We start from the raw sequence: 20,498 nt of genomic DNA, 5'->3' as shown, positions 1-20,498 counted from the left end.
AGATTAGGGAAGAGATGGGGTCAGAACTGATATATCCTGAGTAACAGATGCTGATCTAACCGCTGGAAAACACACGGCTCATCCCCAATCCAGCTCCAGAGCGGCTCAATCTATCAATAACACACATTTATGCCAGGATATTGATTATGAACTAATGCTGATGAATAATGACAATGTTTACTTTACGATGTTTATATAGTAATATGTTTTAGACGGTTGTAACAATGCATATTTATCTCCTCATCTGAACTTGAATGAGCTCCTGCAACTGCAATAGTAAGGCGAGATTTCAAAATAAGAGTCCCGGTGTATTTCCAGCTGGTTTATCATTAAAAGTCACGCATTATATATTCGTTTTTGCTTACACAATAAACTGTATTTAATTTAATTCCCATTTAATTCATAGTCAGGAGGAAAGACCAGTATTTGACACATATTCAATAAAGTATCAGGGTTATAATAGTTCACTAAAACCATTAAAAAAATTCTTTGTTACTTGAAATTAAATAAATGTTAAATGAAATTAAAAAAAATAAATAAACGTATATGAAGCTTTAGCTTAACATGATATACTAACTAAAACAGAAATACAAAGTTTTAAAAACTATACAGATGTTTTAAAAAACAAACAAAAAAGTGAATTGAGCTCTCGTGTATTTTTAATGTCAAAAGCAAAATGTCAGTTCAAGTGACAGTCGGTTATGTAATGCTTAATGTATTACAATTTAACTAAACTCATTAGATTTTAGTCGACTAAAACTACTGTAGATTTAGTCGACTAAAATCGTATGATATTAAGTCGACTAAAACTAGACTAAAACTAAAAACTAAATGGCATTTTAGTCAAAAGACTACGTCTAAAACTAAATCAAACTGTCATAATTAACACTGAGTCCCACAGAAACACATTCAGAGGGCGAGACAGTATCTATAAAGTCCTAGATATAATCCAGATCCAGGTCAATGTGTTGAGCTGCATGTAGATGGCGAGCTCTTTTGTGCATTAGTGCTAAACTGTAAAATCACCCTGCGTGCTTCTGTTCTTGGTCTTTTTTAATGGTGTTTTCCATGTTTTTCCATCAGGACTTTGATGAGGATCCCAGGGCTCAGGGTGCCAGAGGCCACCGCAGATCAGTCAGCCGTGGCTCATACCAGCTGCAGGCCCAGATGAACAGGGCAGTGTATGATGACAGGTAGACCCACCAGTGCAGATGTGCACCCATTAGACTTTACTTCGCAGATTACCATTTCAGATTTAGGGTTAATGAGATCGGCCCATACCGATTTTTTGCCGATTTTCTTTCTAAGAACTATAATTGACAGCATATACAAACAAAAATCCACTTTTTCTTCAAAGCTAATTTTTTTTTTACAAAATAAATGATTAAACATTACAACAGGATCTTCTCTCACTTCTCTCACACACAAAATAAGTGTTCTGTGCCTGGAAAGAAGTAGAAATAACAAATAACTGAAAATCAGTTGCTTTATGAAACAAAACATTATAAATTTACCTTTTTTTTTGCTTTCTTTACTTATATATATATATATATATATATATATATATTTAACTTTTTACTAAAATATCAAGTGAAAAAGAATCAACCATCTAGGCATAATTATTATTATTAGTAGAGACGTATTATTATTACATAGAGACGCCGCTAAATCTACTGTAGTCTACAAAAGTAGCCCAATATATTCTGTCAATTACATTTTTTTTAAACCGAACTTTTATTTTGACGGGTTGCCCTTGAGTGTCTGTGTTCATGATACGACATTTCTCTCAAATGAAACGGTGAATTCTCATGAAGTGATGGTTTATGTGTTCGGCTGGTTATGAAGTCCATCATTTCTGTGTTATTGCTTTGGTCTTTTGGCTGCTTATGCCAAGGAGAGATAGGAGAGGCTGCAGACCTGTGGCTGGCTCTGAGCTCGGGCCAGCTTTAGCCGGCAAAATACAAAACTGCTGTAGGGGAAAGAGAGTATACACATCCAAAATGTAGTCAAAATACAAAAGTTAATAACTAAACAGAAAACAACAACAGAACAATAAACAAAAAACAAAACGAAAAAAGAAAGGGGCTATTTATAAACACAAGTCATTGTCAAAAAGGCTATTTTTTCCCCCTTCTTTTCCATTTTTTCTCTTTCTTTGACTTTATACTCACAATTCTGACTTTATATCAAACAATTCTGACTTTATACACACAATTCTGACTTTATACACACAATTCTGACTTTATACACACAATTCTGACTTTATATCACACAATTCTGACTTTATATCACACAATTCTGACTTTATACACGCAATTCTGACTTTATACACACAATTCTGACTTTATACACACAATTCTGACTTTTTACACACAATTCAACTCTGACTATCACACAATTCTGACTTTATATCACACAATTCTGACTTTATACACACAATTCTGACTTTTTACACACAATTCAACTCTGACTATCACACAATTCTGACTTTATACACACAATTCTGACTTTTTACACACAATTCAACTCTGACTATCACACAATTCTGACTTTATACACACAATTCTGACTTTTTACACACAATTCAACTCTGACTATCACACAATTCTGACTTTATACACACAATTCTGACTTTTTACACACAATTCAACTCTGACTATCACACAATTCTGACTTTATACACGCAATTCTGACTTTATACACACAATTCTGACTTTATACACGCAATTCTGACTTTATATCACACAATTCTGACTTTATACACACAATTCTGACTTTATACACACAATTCTGACTTTTTACACACAATTCTGACTTTATACACACAATTCTGACTTTATACACACAATTCTGACTTTATACACAGTTCAAATCTGACTATCACACAATTCTGACTATATCACACAATTCTGACTTTATACACACAATTCTGACTTTATACACACAATTCTGACTTTTTACACACAATTCAACTCTGACTATCACACAATTCTGACTTTATATCACACAATTCTGACTTTATACACACAATTCTGACTTTTTACACACAATTCAACTCTGACTATCACACAATTCTGACTTTATACACACAATTCTGACTTTTTACACACAATTCAACTCTGACTATCACACAATTCTGACTTTATACACACAATTCTGACTTTTTACACACAATTCAACTCTGACTATCACACAATTCTGACTTTATACACACAATTCTGACTTTTTACACACAATTCAACTCTGACTATCACACAATTCTGACTTTATACACGCAATTCTGACTTTATACACACAATTCTGACTTTATACACGCAATTCTGACTTTATATCACACAATTCTGACTTTATACACACAATTCTGACTTTATACACACAATTCTGACTTTTTACACACAATTCTGACTTTATACACACAATTCTGACTTTATACACACAATTCTGACTTTATACACAGTTCAAATCTGACTATCACACAATTCTGACTATATCACACAATTCTGACTTTATACACACAATTCTGACTTTATACACACAATTCTGACTTTATACACACAATTCTGACTTTATACACACAATTCTGACTTTATACACACAATTCTGACTTTTTACACAGTTCAAATCTGACTATCACACAATTCTGACTTTATATCACACAATTCAACTCTGACTATCACACAATTCTGACTTTATACACACAATTCTGAATTTATATCACACAATTCAACTCTGACTATCACACAATTCTGACTTTATACACACAATTCTGACTTTATATCACACAATTCAACTCTGACTATCACACAATTCTGACTTTATATCACACAATTCTGACTTTATACACACAATTCTGACTTTATATCACACAATTCTGACTTTATATCACACAATTCTGACTTTATACACGCAATTCTGACTTTATACACACAATTCTGACTTTATACACACAATTCTGACTTTTTACACACAATTCAACTCTGACTATCACACAATTCTGACTTTATATCACACAATTCTGACTTTATACACACAATTCTGACTTTTTACACACAATTCAACTCTGACTATCACACAATTCTGACTTTATACACGCAATTCTGACTTTATACACACAATTCTGACTTTATACACGCAATTCTGACTTTATATCACACAATTCTGACTTTATACACACAATTCTGACTTTATACACACAATTCTGACTTTTTACACACAGTTCAAATCTGACTATCACACAATTCTGACTATATCACACAATTCTGACTTTATACACACAATTCTGACTTTATACACACAATTCTGACTTTATACACACAATTCTGACTTTATACACACAATTCTGACTTTTTACACAGTTCAAATCTGACTATCACACAATTCTGACTTTATATCACACAATTCAACTCTGACTATCACACAATTCTGACTTTATACACACAATTCTGAATTTATATCACACAATTCAACTCTGACTATCACACAATTCTGACTTTATACACACAATTCTGACTTTATATCACACAATTCAACTCTGACTATCACACAATTCTGACTTTATACACACAATTCTGAATTTATATCACACAATTCTGACTTTATACACACAATTCTGACTTTATACACACAATTCTGACTTTATATCACACAATTCAACTCTGACTATCACACAATTCTGAATTTATATCACACAATTCAACTCTGACTATCACACAATTCTGACTTTATATCACACAATTCAACTCTGACTATCACACAATTCTGACTTTATATCACACAATTCTGACTTTATATCACACAATTCTGACTTTATACACGCAATTCTGACTTTATACACACAATTCTGACTTTATACACACAATTCAACTCTGACTATCACACAATTCTGACTTTATATCACACAATTCAACTCTGACTATCACACAATTCTGACTTTATATCACACAATTCTGACTTTTTACACACAATTCAACTCTGACTATCACACAATTCTGACTTTATATCACACAATTCAACTCTGACTATCACACAATTCTGACTTTATACACACAATTCTGACTTTATACACACAATTCTGACTTTGTATGACACAATTCAACTCTGACTATCACACAATTCAACTCTGACTATCACACAATTCTGACTTTATACACACAATTCTGGCTTTATATCACACAATTCAACTCTGACTATCACACAATTCTGACTTTATACACACAATTCTGACTTTATACACACAATTCTGACTTTTTACACACAATTCTGGCTTTATATCACACAATTCAACTCTGACTATCACACAATTCTGACTTTATACACACAATTCTGACTTTATACACACAATTCTGACTTTTTACACACAATTCTGGCTTTATATCACACAATTCAACTCTGACTATCACACAATTCTGACTTTATACACACAATTCTGGCTTTATATCACACAATTCAACTCTGACTATCACACAATTCTGACTTTATACACACAATTCTGACTTTATACACACAATTCTGACTTTTTACACACAATTCTGGCTTTATACACACAATTCAACTCTGACTATCACACAATTCTGACTTTATACACACAATTCTGACTTTATACACACAATTCTGACTTTTTACACACAATTCTGGCTTTATATCACACAATTCAACTCTGACTATCACACAATTCTGACTTTATACACACAATTCTGACTTTTTACACACAATTCTGACTTTATATCACACAATTCAAACGTTACTACCTTCTTCAAACGGGGCATGTTCCACGGGGTGATGGAGTTTAAGTGTCTAATTAGGTTTGTCGTGCTGTGCGTTTTCCTGGTCTTCCCCCGCGGTTTATTTTAACCTTACAAGTTTTACAAATGGCATAATTGGTGTCTTTGCTCACAGTAAAAAACTTCCATGCCAACGACATGTTTGCACGTGGCTGTGATCAGGCCGATCATGCAGAAAATCAGCCAATTCCGACCCCTGGCCAATCAATCAGTGCATCTCTACTCACTAACCCTAGCTATTTTACTTATTATTTGTGTGTTTGCACTGTGTATAAATATTAATAATAATATCATCTTATGTGCCAGGCCTCCGGGTAGCCTGGTGCCCACCTCGGTGGCAGAAGCCAGTCGGGCCATGGCGGGCGACACCACCCTCAGTGAGAACTACGCCTTTGCCGGCATGCACCACATCTTTGACCAGCACGTCGACTCAGCTGGTGAGTGAAGGGTTAATGACACAACTAGGGTTATGATCAAGCGGCAGCCTTCTGCTCTCTTTCTTAAATCCAACATGGAAGCGACTTAAAGGGTTAGTTCACACAAAAATGTAAATTGTGTCATTAATGACTTACCCTCGACACCCGTCAGACCTCCGTTCATCTTCAGACACAAATGAAGATATTTTAGTGTAAATCTGATGCTCTGAAAGGCCTCCATTGGCTCAACTTTACACTCTCAAGACCCTTAAAAGACACTAAAGACTAAAGTTACAAAGTCCATCTCACTACAGCGGCTCTACAATAACTTTATGAAGACCAGAATAGTTTCTGTGCACAAAAAAACCCTAAATAACGACTTATATAGTGATGACGATTTCAAAACACGGCCTCATGAAGCTTCGAAGCGTTATGAATCAGTGAGTCGATTCAGCGGTTTGGAGCGTTATGAATCAGTGAGTCAAATCAGCGGTTTGGAGCGTTATGATTCAGTGAGTCGATTCATGATTCAAAATACTGTGTTTTTTAACATGTGAAACATGAACACATGTTATATTGCACACTGTAAACACAATCAAAGCTTAAAAAAAAAAACACGAAAAACAGGACCTTTAAGTTATTATAATCATTTCATTTTCCATCAATGTTTTTTTATTTAAATAAACTTCATGGAAAATAAAAAGATTTATATTTGATTTTGTAATCCTATTATAGTATTTTACATAATAAAAGACACATCGGCTAAACAAAAAGTATATTAGCTGATAAAAAATCAGCATAAAAAATAGCATATATTGACCAGTCGGCCACTATACGTGATACCAATTTTAATGCCACAACAAAACCACCGTTCATAAATAATTATAAATAAATAAAAACACTGATTGACAAAGGACAGCAAAATGAATGAAAAGCAGCAACTTTCATTTGTTATTAGATTAATAGTGTTGCTTAATTCCGGCATTGCGTCTATTTCACTAATCTGATATTTTGGCATATATATCGATTATCGACATAACCAGTATTTATGAATAATACCACAATCTTGACTAACAGCTGCATTTGATCATCTGGGCTGTTGTTCTACCCTCTCATTGTAATTATTTTCCCTCCTCAGTTCCCCGATTGCAGTTTGCTAATGATGACAAGCACCTCCTCGCCTGCTGCTCATTGGACGGGACACTGTCAATCATGACCCTGTCTCCGCCTCCACCAACTGTAAAGGTGACACTGAAGGGCCATGCTGGGCCTGTGACGGACTTTGCCTGGTCGCTTAGCAATGACATCATTGTGTCGACGTCTAAAGATGGCACTCTGCGCATCTGGAACACAGAAGATGGCCGCTGCATCCGGGAGGTGGGCGACCCAGAGGCCAGTGAGCTGCTGTGCTGCACCTTCCAGCCCATGAACAACAACCTGACTGTGGTGAGCCTCAGTATGCACTACTGTTCAAAGGTTAGGGTCAGGGTAGTCAAAAAACATTTTATTTGATCAAAAAGTACAGTAAAAACTGTAATATTGTATAACTTCTTTCTGTTTTCAAGGGGTCGTGAACTGGCTCTCAAGGTCAACTTGTGACGTTCGCGTGGTTTTTACATTCAGAAACATCATAATGAATAAGTAATGGCTATTTTCTGCCTTGGTTTTGAGGCTCTCTGAAAAACGCTCTGTTTTTATGGGTGTGCCGCACTGAAGACTTGGAAGTAAACGCCCACTTCTAGGATTGGATAAGATTTGCATATTTAATGAGCTTCAGCTTAGTGGTAGGCCGATATTTGCGATTTTTATGTGTATCGGATATTTTCCCCCTGCATTATTTCCAGACAGGCGTCCACAGGGCAGCTCTCTCCGTCTTCAAACTCTCTCGCTCTCCCTCGCGCATATTAATCTGAGAATTGACACGATGGTAAAGGTGGAAAGACTGAAGCTTCACGTGGAGCATTGGGAGATTTTTCCTGAATTACCGCTGGTGTTGCTCTAGAGATTCAGTGAAGTGCACCTACACTCTAAAACATGCTGGGTTAAAAATAACCCAAGTTGGGTTGAAAATGGACTAACCCAGCAACTGGGTTGTTTTAAGCAAACATTTAACCCAACATTTAACCTATTATAGTATAGGTCAAAACAACCCAATTGATAGGTTAGTCCATATTCAACCCAACTTGGGTTATTTTTAACTCAGCATTTTTTAGAGTGTAAGCATTAAATGACTAGGTTGTAAATAGTTTTAAATGAAGTATAGTACAGTCAGTGTGCACTTTATTATGCTGCTCGCTTGTTGATACTGTGTCCAATAGTGTCATTATTTTATTTATGCTTAAATATTTATTTTCACCACTGAACTCTTTTTTTTTCTTGTTCTACCTCACCTGTTTTTACTATTTGTTAAATATAGTTTTTTTTAGTTCAATAAATGTTCCTTTTTTAAATTTTAATTTTTAAATTGTCATCATCCTGATCATTGTGTCATTTTTATGATGTAAATTGAGGGAGCAAAAGCAGTATCGGCTCCAAATATCGGCTCAAGAAAATCGACAGCCCATATCGTCATCGGCTGAGGCTGATGGAAAAAAATCGGTATCGGCACTAAAAAATCCATATCGGTCGACCCAACTTCAGCTCCCCTCAGTCCATGTGGGGATTGTTTTGAAAGCGTCTGGAGAAACGTTCACAGGGCCCGCGATTGATTGGAATGTTATTTTTGTATTACTTGGCTGGCCCGATCATCAGTGAATATAACCGCGAAACGTACACACACACACACACACACGTGCGCGCGCGCGCCAAAAAGGAATGTTATTTCACTATAGCCCGCCTGAAAAACACATAGCCCAGGACGTTGGGCTTTGCCAGCTGGTGTTACAAGTCCGAGTCTGATCACGAATGAAATATGGAAATATATAAATAAATTGTACTATTTCAAAATGTTCAAAGTGTGTCACAAAGCTCAGTTCATTTTTTTTTACATTCACACTGTTTTTAAATTCACCTATAACTAAAATGTTGTTGTGTTACGTTAGCTTTGTAAAGTAACATATGCAGACGCAAATAATGAAAATAAGATAATGTAGAAAATTGAAGTGAATCTAGCTTTGTGGCATACGAGTCTGAGTTTGTTTGGAGCATTAAGACAAAATCACTGCAAAAGAAAGTATGTAGATATAATCAAGTTTTATTATAACCGAGTTTCTTTAAGCATGCAACATTGCTTCTATGCAATGGCATTTCTGGTCAAATGTCATTCGGAGATGTTTTATAGGTCGCCCGACTCGCCCAACACAGTGGCAGGCAGATTTATACATTCATGCCTTGTTGAACTCAATACATTTAATCACACTAGCTGAATTATGCTACATTTGGGCTCTCAGTAAAGTACTCTTTTTTTAACATGCGGCACATGTTAATTTCATACCCTAATAGGATTACTGAAAGGGCTGGTGGTATTTGTTACAGCAGCTTCATCAGCATAAACAATTCCATTTCCCAAAAAATAATAAGTCTATCACCCAGAATTATCCTATTCTAGTGGACAAAATGCTTAATATTTGTTTCTTTGGAACAGGTAAGAAATGTGGAATGCCTTTCCTCTTTAGTCTTTTTGATGAACATAATATTGCAGACAGTGCTGGGGAAAGTTACTTTGAAAAGTAATGCATTACAATATTGCGTTACTCCCTTAAAAAGTAACTAATTGAGTTACTTAGTTACTTTTTTAGAAAAGCAATGCGTTACGTTACTTTTGCGTTACTCACCTGGGCTGGGCTTGTTTTTGTTTTGTTTTTACAACAAAAGTTATATTTTTGTGCAACGGTAAAGACCTCTTCATACCAAAATGTAAATAATGCGCCCCAGGCTGAGGTAAAGATGCAGATTCCCTCATGAACACTAGAGGGCGCAGCTCTGGATAATGGAGGAATAGATGCAGGAGAAAAAAGTTTTACCAATAAAAACAAAAAATCTAGTAATTTTCATCATCAAAGGTCAGCAGCAAGACATTGGTCAATTAAATATAAAGGTAGATTATGCATAAAAATAGCTGTTTTATTTAACATTTAATTATTGGAGGTTTGCATATTACTCTGATTTTGCATTTGACTGATTTTAATCATTTTGAGGAGGACAGAATCTATATTGTGCAAGTGAGATAAAATAAATTTAGTCTGGAACTACAATAACCATCATGTTTACACACACACCTCTGCACATATTCTTCTAAACATGAGGACAGGAGAGCTGTCAGTCAAACTAATGTGAAAAAGTAACTCAGATATTGTGTTGTAAATTTGAAAAGTAATGAGTTACTTTACTAGTTACTTGGAAAAAGTGATATTATTACGTAACTCAAGTTACTTGTAATGCGTTTCCCCCAACACTGGTAGGGAACACTTCAGCTAAGAAGTTATTAATTATATAAGCTAAGAATATTTATTAAATATAATGTTTGGGTTCCTATTCAACTGTCCATCCTATTAAAAACGCTATAAGATAAATGTAAAAATGTTATATATTAATAAGGTTTTATACATAATAATAGTTTATTAATAAGGTTTATAAACATTTTAATGGGGATGCCGGATTTGCGAGAATCCTCTGAATATTTCCAAAATTGAAAATCGCATATCAACTCACCGAACAAATATTCAAATATTCGGCCCTAATTCGAAGTAGTCATTCATGCTGTGTGCGTTAGTCTACTGTTTAAATATTTAACATTGTTACATTTATTTAAGGCAAGCACCAGCGCACACAAGCAATCCTTTATATCAATCAAATTAATTTAAAAATGTAAACTCAACAGGTATGAAATATGATCTGTAAGAGAAAAACACTGTTAATGAGAAGACGAGCACTGGACTAGTGGGAAAATATTTATTTCAGAATGCACAGTTGGAAAGAAATACCTCCTAAAGAAAGTAATTATACTTTTAAAAAAAGGAAATTCACTCACTTGGTAACCCTTAAATATTTTCTTTTTGACAATACTGCATCACAAACAAAAATGACTGATTGCTCCTTTAACCGAGACCAAAAAGAAGTCTTTGCATGATTGTTTAATTTCCTGTATAATGAGTTTTATATATATATATATATATATATATATATATATATATATATATATATATATATATATATATATATTAGGGATGCATGATATTATCGGCACGACATCGGAATCGGCCGATAAACGCTTAAAATATAAAAATCGGCATCGGCCGATATGAAAAAAATATGCCGATATGCCTTGCCGATATGATAACGTGTTGATATGCGCCTGCAATAACTCACGTGTGCAAGGACTGCTATAGCGATAAGATCACGTCAGCCGTGTGCTCATTCTTCAAGTGAAAACAAGCAAATGCATCGCATGTACGGTGATTTATATTGATAGTTTTTAAATGCTGCCTTGAATTTGTGAATCAACGCAGGATTGCCAGGTTTTCACAACAAAACTAGCCCAAAACAAGCACAATCGCATCTCTCTAGCGCGCGCAGCAGCCTCCACAGCAGCTGAAGCTCCTCCAGGTCCTAGTGCCCGACCGGGAGAATGTTATATAGCCTTTAGTGGAGGCGCTGTTGTTACAGTAATAGTGAATGAAAAGTAGAATACACAAATAAATAGAAGTTACTTCTTTATCTGAATAAATAAAGCAGTAATGAAGTCAAAGCATGGCACTTGTAAATTAAATACTTTTACATACAGTTTATTAATCTGTAATAAAATTTTATGAAATTGATGATGAAAAATAATCCAAGGAGCTCTAAAATAATTGTAAAAATGTTGTATCTGAAGCTAAATACAGCATCAGCTGATCCCTCGCCACCCCCACTTCATGTGCACAAACATTACATCCAAAAATACAATATTTAGATTACAACTGCATCTGTCTGGGTTGAAAAATGACTGACTTTATTATTGTTATTTTCAGCGCTTTTAATATACTCTTATTATAAAAATAACTTAATTAACATTTATTTATCTTTAACAAGTATCCTTTTAGTAAGGAGACCTCAAAAATTTGAAACCAGAATGAAAAAAAAAATAGTTTTTTTGCTCAAAATGGTGGTTTCCAAACAAAAGGAAAAAATAAACATATATCGGTATCGATATCGGCATCGGCCAAAATTAGTTGAAAAATATCGGCATATCGGCAAAAATCCAATATCGTGCATCCCTAATATATATATTTGAATTGTGAAAATATAAAATATGAAAATGTTTGGTAAATGTGTGTATTGATCTGCCACATGTCCTACCCTTCATCTACTGCATGATGGTTTTGATATATCAAATGTGTCCTTATTATATTTCTTTATTTATTTCTTTAATATTATTATATGTCCTTTGTTATCCGTGCCCAGGTGGGCAACAGCAAGCATCACCTGCAGGTGGTGAACATCTCCACTGGGAAGAAGGTGAAAGGAGGCTCCAGTAAGCTGACTGGGCGAGTGCTTTCCCTCTCGTTCGACGCTCCAGGGAGAATCCTGTGGGCTGGCGATGACCGGGGAAGCATTTTCTCCTTCCTCTTCGACATGGCCACAGGTACACAGATGTTTCACGCCGGGCACAGACTCGGATTTTGGGGGAAAGTCTGAAAACCATATCAAAGGGGCTTTTTACATTTGTTTATACTGTTCTCTGAGGTCAACTTGTGACGTTCGCATGGTTTTTACATTCAGAAACATCATAATGAATCAGTAATGGCTATTTTCTGCCCTGGCTCTCTGAAAAACGCTCTGTTTTGATGGGCGTGCGGCACTGAAGACTTGGAAGTAAACAATATAACAATGCACTACTATCACATATAAAACACTCTCATAAGTGTGTTGCAGCTCGTTTTCTGGGCCTGGTGTCAATAAAAGCTTTTCTTTGACTAACAAGGACGTTTTCAGCTCTGAAACTTACAGGATATTCTAATATCACGATGAACTTTTATGTATCAAAGGCTCAAGGGAAAGTTGATTTCTCAATTCATCACCTTTTTAAAGGGTTAGTTCAGCCAAAACTGTAAATTGTGTGATTAATGACTGAGCCTCATGTGGTTGGACACCCGTCAGACCTCCGTTCATCTTCAGACACAAATGAAGATATTTTAGTGTAAATCTGATGCTCTGAAAGGCCTCCATTGGCTCAACTTTACACTCTCAAGACCCTTAAAAGACACTTAAGACTAAAGTTACAAAGTCCATCTCACTACAGCGGCTCTACAATAACTTTATGAAGACGAGAATAGTTTCTGTGCGCAAAAAAACCCTAAATTACGACTTATATAGTGATGACGATTTCAAAACACGGCATCATGAAGCTTCGAAGCGTTATGAATCAGTGAGTCGATTCATGATTCGGATTCATGAACCGCTGATTCGACTCACTGAATCATAATGCTCCGAACCGCTGATTCGACTCACTGATTCATAACGCTCCAAACCGCTAAATCGACTCACTGAATCATAACGCTCCAAACCGCTGATTCGACTCACTGAATCATAATGCTCCGAACCGCTGATTCGACTCACTGATTCATAACGCTCCAAACCGCTAAATCGACTCACTGAATCATAACGCTCCAAACCGCTAAATCGACTCACTGAATCATAACGCTCCAAACCGCTGAATCGACTCATTGATTCATAACGCTCCAAACCGCTGAATCGACTCACTGAATCATAACGCTCCAAACCGCTAAATCAACTCACTGATTCATAACGCTCCAAACCGCTGAATCGACTCGCTGAATCATAACGCTCCAAACCGCTGATTCGACTCACTGAATCATAACGCTCCAAACCGCTGAATCGACTCACTGAATCATAACGCTCCAAACCGCTGATTCGACTCACTGAATCATAACGCTCCAAACCGCTGAATCGACTCACTGAATCATAACGCTCCAAACCGCTGATTCGACTCACTGAATCATAACGCTCCAAACCGCTGAATCGACTCACTGAATCATAATGCTCCAAACCGCTGAATCGACTCACTGATTCATAACGCTCCAAACCGCTGAATCGACTCACTGAATCATAACGCTCCAAACCGCTGAGTCGACTCACTGATTCATAACGCTCCAAACCGCTGAGTCGACTCACTGATTCATAATGCTCCAAACCGCTGAATCGACTCACTGATTCATAATGCTCTGAACCGCTGAATCAACTCACTGATTCATAACACTCCAAACCGCTGATTCGACTCACTGAATCATAACGCTCCAAACCGCTGATTCGACTCACTGAATCATAACGCTCCAAACCGCTGATTCGACTCACTGAATCATAACGCTCCAAACCGCTGAATCGACTCACTGAATCATAATGCTCCAAACCGCTGAATCGACTCACTGATTCATAACGCTCCAAACCGCTGAATCGACTCACTGAATCATAACGCTCCAAACCGCTGAGTCGACTCACTGATTCATAACGCTCCAAACCGCTGAATCGACTCACTGATTCATAATGCTCTGAACCGCTGAATCAACTCACTGATTCATAACGCTCCAAACCGCTGAATCGACTCACTGATTCATAACGCTCCAAACCGCTGAATCGACTCACTGATTCATAACGCTCCAAACCGCTGAATCGACTCACTGATTCATAACGCTCCAAACCGCTGAATCGACTCACTGATTCATAACGCTCCAAACCGCTGAATCGACTCACTGATTCATAACGCTCTGAACCGCTGAATCGACTCACTGATTCATAACGCTCCAAACCGCTGAATCGACTCACTGATTCATAACGCTCCAAACCGCTGAATCGACTCACTGATTCATAATGCTCTGAACCGCTGAATCAACTCACTGATTCATAACGCTCCAAACCGCTGAATCGACTCACTGATTCATAACGCTCCGAAGCTTCATGAGGCCGTGTTTTGAAATCGTCATCACTATATAAGTCGTTATTTAGGGGTTTTTTTTGCGCACAGAAACTATTCTCGTCTTCATAAAGTTATTGTAGAGCCGCTGTAGTGAGATGGACTTTGTAACTTTAGTCTTTAGTGTCTTTTAAGGGTCTTGAGAGTGTAAAGTTGAGCCAATGGAGGCCTTTCAGAGCATCAGATTTACACTAAAATATCTTCATTTGTGTCTGAAGATGAACGGAGGTCTGACGGGTGTCCAACCACATGAGGCTCAGTCATTCATGACACAATTTACATTTTTGGCTGAACTAACCCTTTAATGTAATCGAGATGTACAGTAAAGCCGAGGCTCTTGTTCCTCAGGGAAGCTGACCAAAGCTAAGAGGCTGGTGGTGAATGAGGGCAGCTCTATTTCCAGTATCTCAGCCCGCTCGTGGATCAGTCGAGAGGCACGAGATCCATCGCTGCTGGTCAACGCCTGTGTAAACAAGCTCCTGCTCTACAGGTGAGCTGCACTTCACACCATCAGAGCGTCTTCCTCTGGGCTAAGGTGATTATTGATGAGTGTGTGACTGGTGTTTGCAGGGTGGTGGATAATGAGGGAACTCTGCAGCTGAAGAGGAGCTTCCCCATCCAGCAGGGGTCGCAGCCACTGCACAGCATCTTCTGTCCTCTCATGTCCTTCAGACAGGGAGCCTGCGTCGGTAAGACCCAAGCAGCTGATCTGGGAACCTTTACAATCTGGGGCTTTTTAAAGGGTTCGTTCACCCAAAAATGAAACTTATCCCATCGTTTACTCGCCCTCAAGCCATCCTAGATTCCTAGGAGTATATTTCAGGGCTCCCACTCGTCCTGGAAAACCTGGAAAATTGATGACAAATTTTCCAAAAAATTAGAGAAAATGTCCTGGAAAATCTTGTTGTCGTCTGGCAAAATTATTTTAAAAAAAGTTATTTCTTTAACCGAGTATAAAGAGTTTATCGCTGGCCCAAACAATTAGCGCTAGTTGCGGAAAGCACATGTTCAGAAACACTGAGTTTGATGCGTGTGTGTAGTATTTTTGAATAATGATGTTTAGTCTTGTGTTGCCACTTGCAGCCGTTAGCTAATGCTAATGCTAATGCTATAACTGCTCAAATGTGTGCAGTGAATGTTAACTCGTAAGTTGCTCCCTAATCACATCATTTTGATATAAAGTCACATTTGTGTGTTATAAAGTCAGAATTGCAAGATATAGTCAGAATTGCGTGATATAAACTCGCAAGTCTTTTCTTCACAATTGACTTTTTTGCGCAGTTGCGAGTTTATATCTTGTAAGTCTGACTTCTTTTCTCAGAATTGTGAGATCCAAACTGCAAGTTATAAAGTCAAATTCTGAGGAAAAAAGTATTGCGACAATTTTCGCGTTTATATGACAAATATGTAAACTCGCAATTGCGAGAGTCAGAATAGCGAGATAAAGTCACAATTCCCTTTTCTTTCTATTCTGTGGTGTAAACAAGCTTCCATAGTCATGATGTATGATTAAGAGCTCATATTGAAAAATGCTGGATTGTTAAGTAATGGCGATAAACTACGGCTTTTAAAGATTTAGAAAGCAATATTTGGCATGAGTCTTGTCTTTTATTCCCGCCGTAGTAAAATTGAAAACGTCCTGGAAAAGTGCTGGAAAATGGTTGCTGGAAAAGAGTGGGAACCCTGTGTTACTGTGTTCTTTCAGCCAAACACAATCAGAGTTATATAAAAAAATACGGTCTTTTCACACCAAGTGCAAATAATGTGCCTTTTTGGCCTTTTTAGCTCCGCCGAACAATGCCTGTTTGTGCCAAACCATTGAAAAAATAAGTGGTGTAGTCAGTAAAGCATAAGGCTTAAAGATCAAGGTTTTGACGCGACCCCAATCTATAACAGTAAGTCCCGATCCGGACCCGTCTGACCCTTTAAAATATAGACCCGAACCCGTCTCGCGTGCTCCATGCAGACCTCTCATCCATCCCTCATAACCGTAATCCATACGGCTCCAGGGGTTAATAAGGGCCTACTCCAGCCCTTTTAGGGTGAAGCTTCTGCTCTCAGCTAAGCTAACGCTACTCCAACATTAAACCTCATGCGTCGGGTCAGAGGTCACTCTTCAGCCAGCACTAGACTCGGATGGCCGTCACTGGAAGACAGTGATTATAGTTTTTTTAAAGTTATTAAAGGGATAGTTCACCCAAAAATGAACATTAGGCCATGATTTCCTCATCCTCAAGTCATCCGAGGTGTGTGTGTCATTCTTCTTTCAGACGAATATAATCTGAGTTATATTACAGAAGTCCAGGCTAATCCAAGCTTTAGAATAGCAGTAATAGTTGCTCTGTTTTTGAAGTCCATAAAAGTGCATCTATCCATCATATAACTGCTCCAGCGGCTCTGGGGTGTTAATAAAGGCCTTCTGAAGCGAATCAACGCGTTTGTGTAAGAAAAATATCCATATTTAAAACTTTATCAAGTAAACTTACGGCCTCCGCCTTCCCTGTTCAGTTTCTGGAGAAAGTGTGTAAAGTTCTCCTGCGGATGGAAAGACTAACGCTCAGCTCCGCTCGTCATGACGACACACACACATCTGGAGTTTCACTTTCAACATTCAACACTTTTACACAGAAGGCGGAGGCCGAAAGTTTACTTGATAAAGTTTTAAATATGGATATTTTTCTTCCACAAACGCATTGATTCGCTTCAGAAGGCCTTTATTAACACCCCAGAGCCGCTGGAGCAGTTATATGATGGATAGATGCACTTTTATGGACTTCAAAAACAGAGCAACTATTAATCAAATTATAAAGCTTAGATTAGCCTGGACTTTCGTAATATAACTCAGATTATATTAATCTGAGAGAAGAATGTCACACACACCTCGGATGACTTGAGGGAGAGTAAATTATGGGTTAATTTTCATTTTTGGGTGAACTATCCCTTTAATATGGATATTTTTCTTACAAAATCGAATGGCTCTGCTTCCGAAGGCCTTTATTAACCCCAAGAGGTCGTCTATTCAAAACAAAGGCGTAGTTTGATGACGGCACACAGACTCTTGGGACATGTGGTCTTCACCTCAGCCGGTGGGAAAGAATCGGGATAAGACGGGCAGAAATCATGTTGATGATGTGATTATTAACGTTACTGTAGTGAAGCAGAGCAGGACGAGTGTTGTGGAGCTGAGGAACCGCTGGAGCCATTGATCATAAGATCAACGCAACACACGCCTCACGAGCAGCGGGACTTTTATTATGAAGCCACACGTAAAAATAGCAATTTACTCACGATTTACAAATAGTTGGAAACATTTGGGATATTGTAAGTACTCAACTGAACAAAATATATAACACTGGCCGAGTGGTTTTGGGATATTTTACTGCAAAAATGTTACATAGTGCAGCTTTAATAGAAAGACAAATCTTTTAATGTGTACATTATTTTATATGTTATTAGGTTAGCAACATGCTAACGGCAAACAATCGATCTCTATCAGGGTTTCCGCGGTGTCTTAAAAAGTCTAGAATTTCAAAATCTAAATTTTAGGCCTTAAAAAGTCTTAATATTCGCTGAAGTGTTCTATTTTAGGTCTTAAATCATTTTAAACCGGTCTTAATTTTCCTACGTCCATGTAACGCTACTTCTACTTTAGAATGTTTTTTTTATTTTATTGGTAGTTCTTTCTTTTGCTAGTCCAAATATAATTCGCTGTATTACGACTACAAATGAGACCAACATGCAGTTTATATTGCAGCCAATCCGCTTTAATGTTATTGGAGTCTCTTTCAGATTGGACCACACAGACACATAAAACGTCCTCCAGTTTTTCATGTTTCTGCGATTACTAAATGCAACGAAAAATCAACATGCATTTGTTTGAGATCCTGCATTATTCCTATACCAAAATAAACAAGATTTATATATTTAGTTTGTTCTATTGTCATGTGTGACTATTGTGCATCTAACAGAATACATAATATGGTAAATGTGGTATTCTAATTATGACAAAAATGCAAATGCAAATTTCTGGAAATGACCAGAAATTCAGTCATCTCAAAAATCACCCAAAACAATTTCGCAAAATCCTGGTGGGATTGCGCTATGAGGAAGTGCAAGTTTATTGATTTGTTCAATTTGAATAAATTTATTTACTTTGCAAGTAATTTTGTGGCTACATTTCCTTTTATAGGTCTTAAATTTAATTCATAATGGTCTTAAAAAAGGTCTCAAAAAGTCTTAAATTTGACTAAACCCTGTCTATGTTTCGGAGCAAAGCCGGTGTAAGTGCGTCCTGCTCTTTCTCTCATGCAGTCACTGGCAGTGAGGACGCATGTGTCTACTTTTTCGACGTCGAGCGCAACACTAAGGCCATCGTTAACAAGCTTCAGGGTCACAGCGTACCTGTGCTGGATGTGAGCTTCAACTGCGACGAAAGCCTTCTGGCCTCCTCAGATGCCACAGGGATGGTGATCATCTGGAGACGCGAGCAGAAGTAATAATCACGCAACTCCCAGCTTTTGTGGCTATGGCATCTTCCATGCAGGCTGGCTTGAATCACGTGCAATCCTACTGTAAATGAGTCTGAGCTAACTCATGTGGACCATGGAAGAATCGTGTATTCTCTAAGCTTTGTTTTAGGGCTGATCTTTCTATTGTTGTTGTTTTGGGATATGTGATGCTTGATTGCGACTGTGCACTTCATCAGTGCTTTGTGGTCATAAATGTGTAACTTAAGAGAGAAGACTTTAATATAATAATTTGTTCACCTTTGCGTGTCTTTGTGAGTAAGTGTGTGAGAATGAGAGCTTGCACAGTAACACTACTGTATTTATGCCTTGTGGAAATCAATAAATGTAATCACACTAAGCTACATTTGGTGTATTTATGTTTTTCTTGGATTTGTTCACGTTTTAATGGCAATCTCAAATCAAAGGTGCTTTGAAGTTGAAGGCACGCAGGAAGTTTAGTTCAAGTTTTGAACAATATTGTGTGTATATGGAGACTTTTGAAATTTGACGCGATCTAGCGGTTAATAAACAGAACTGCGTGCGTCTAGCGGAAGAACATTGCTGCCGGAACTACTTCTCTCCGTTTATGTCTATGGCGAGTCACGCAGGAACTGTGCTCCTCCGCAGCGGTTCCTTCCAAACCTAAATAGTCCCAATATAAACACTCATAAGTGAACGAGAGCTTGCACAGTAACACTACTGTATTTATGCCTTGTGGAAATCAATACATTTAATCACACTAAGCTACATTTGGTCTATTTATGTTTTCCTTGGATTTGTTCACGTTTTGAAATTTGAAGCGCTTTGGCGGTTAATAAACAGAACTGCGTGCGTCTAGCGGAAGAACATTGCAGCCGGAACTACTTCTCTCCGTTTATGTCTATGG

The 20,498-nt window shown here is 37.3% G+C and overlaps 1 protein-coding gene across 1 annotated transcript in view; it reads left to right on the top strand.

Moving 5' to 3' along the window:
• wdr13 (WD repeat domain 13) overlaps nt 1-19,975 on the top strand; it is a 34,502-nt gene extending 14,527 nt beyond the window's left edge. The window contains exons 4-10 of the mRNA XM_079826916.1: nt 1,084-1,193; nt 6,087-6,217; nt 7,335-7,642; nt 12,578-12,758; nt 15,453-15,594; nt 15,675-15,793; nt 19,416-19,975. Of these exons, the coding sequence (XP_079683042.1) occupies nt 1,084-1,193; nt 6,087-6,217; nt 7,335-7,642; nt 12,578-12,758; nt 15,453-15,594; nt 15,675-15,793; nt 19,416-19,600 (1,176 nt within the window). The 3' untranslated portion in view covers nt 19,601-19,975. The remainder of the gene's footprint in view (nt 1-1,083; nt 1,194-6,086; nt 6,218-7,334; nt 7,643-12,577; nt 12,759-15,452; nt 15,595-15,674; nt 15,794-19,415) is intronic.
• Nucleotides 19,976-20,498: the final 523 nt, after the last annotated feature.

The sequence above is a fragment of the Gobio gobio genome (genome assembly GCF_949357685.1).
Source record: "Gobio gobio genome assembly, chromosome: 10".
Lineage (NCBI taxonomy): Eukaryota > Metazoa > Chordata > Actinopteri > Cypriniformes > Gobionidae > Gobio > Gobio gobio.
The sequence above is the reverse complement of the archived record's forward strand: the minus strand, read 5'-3'. Positions and strand labels throughout refer to the sequence as shown.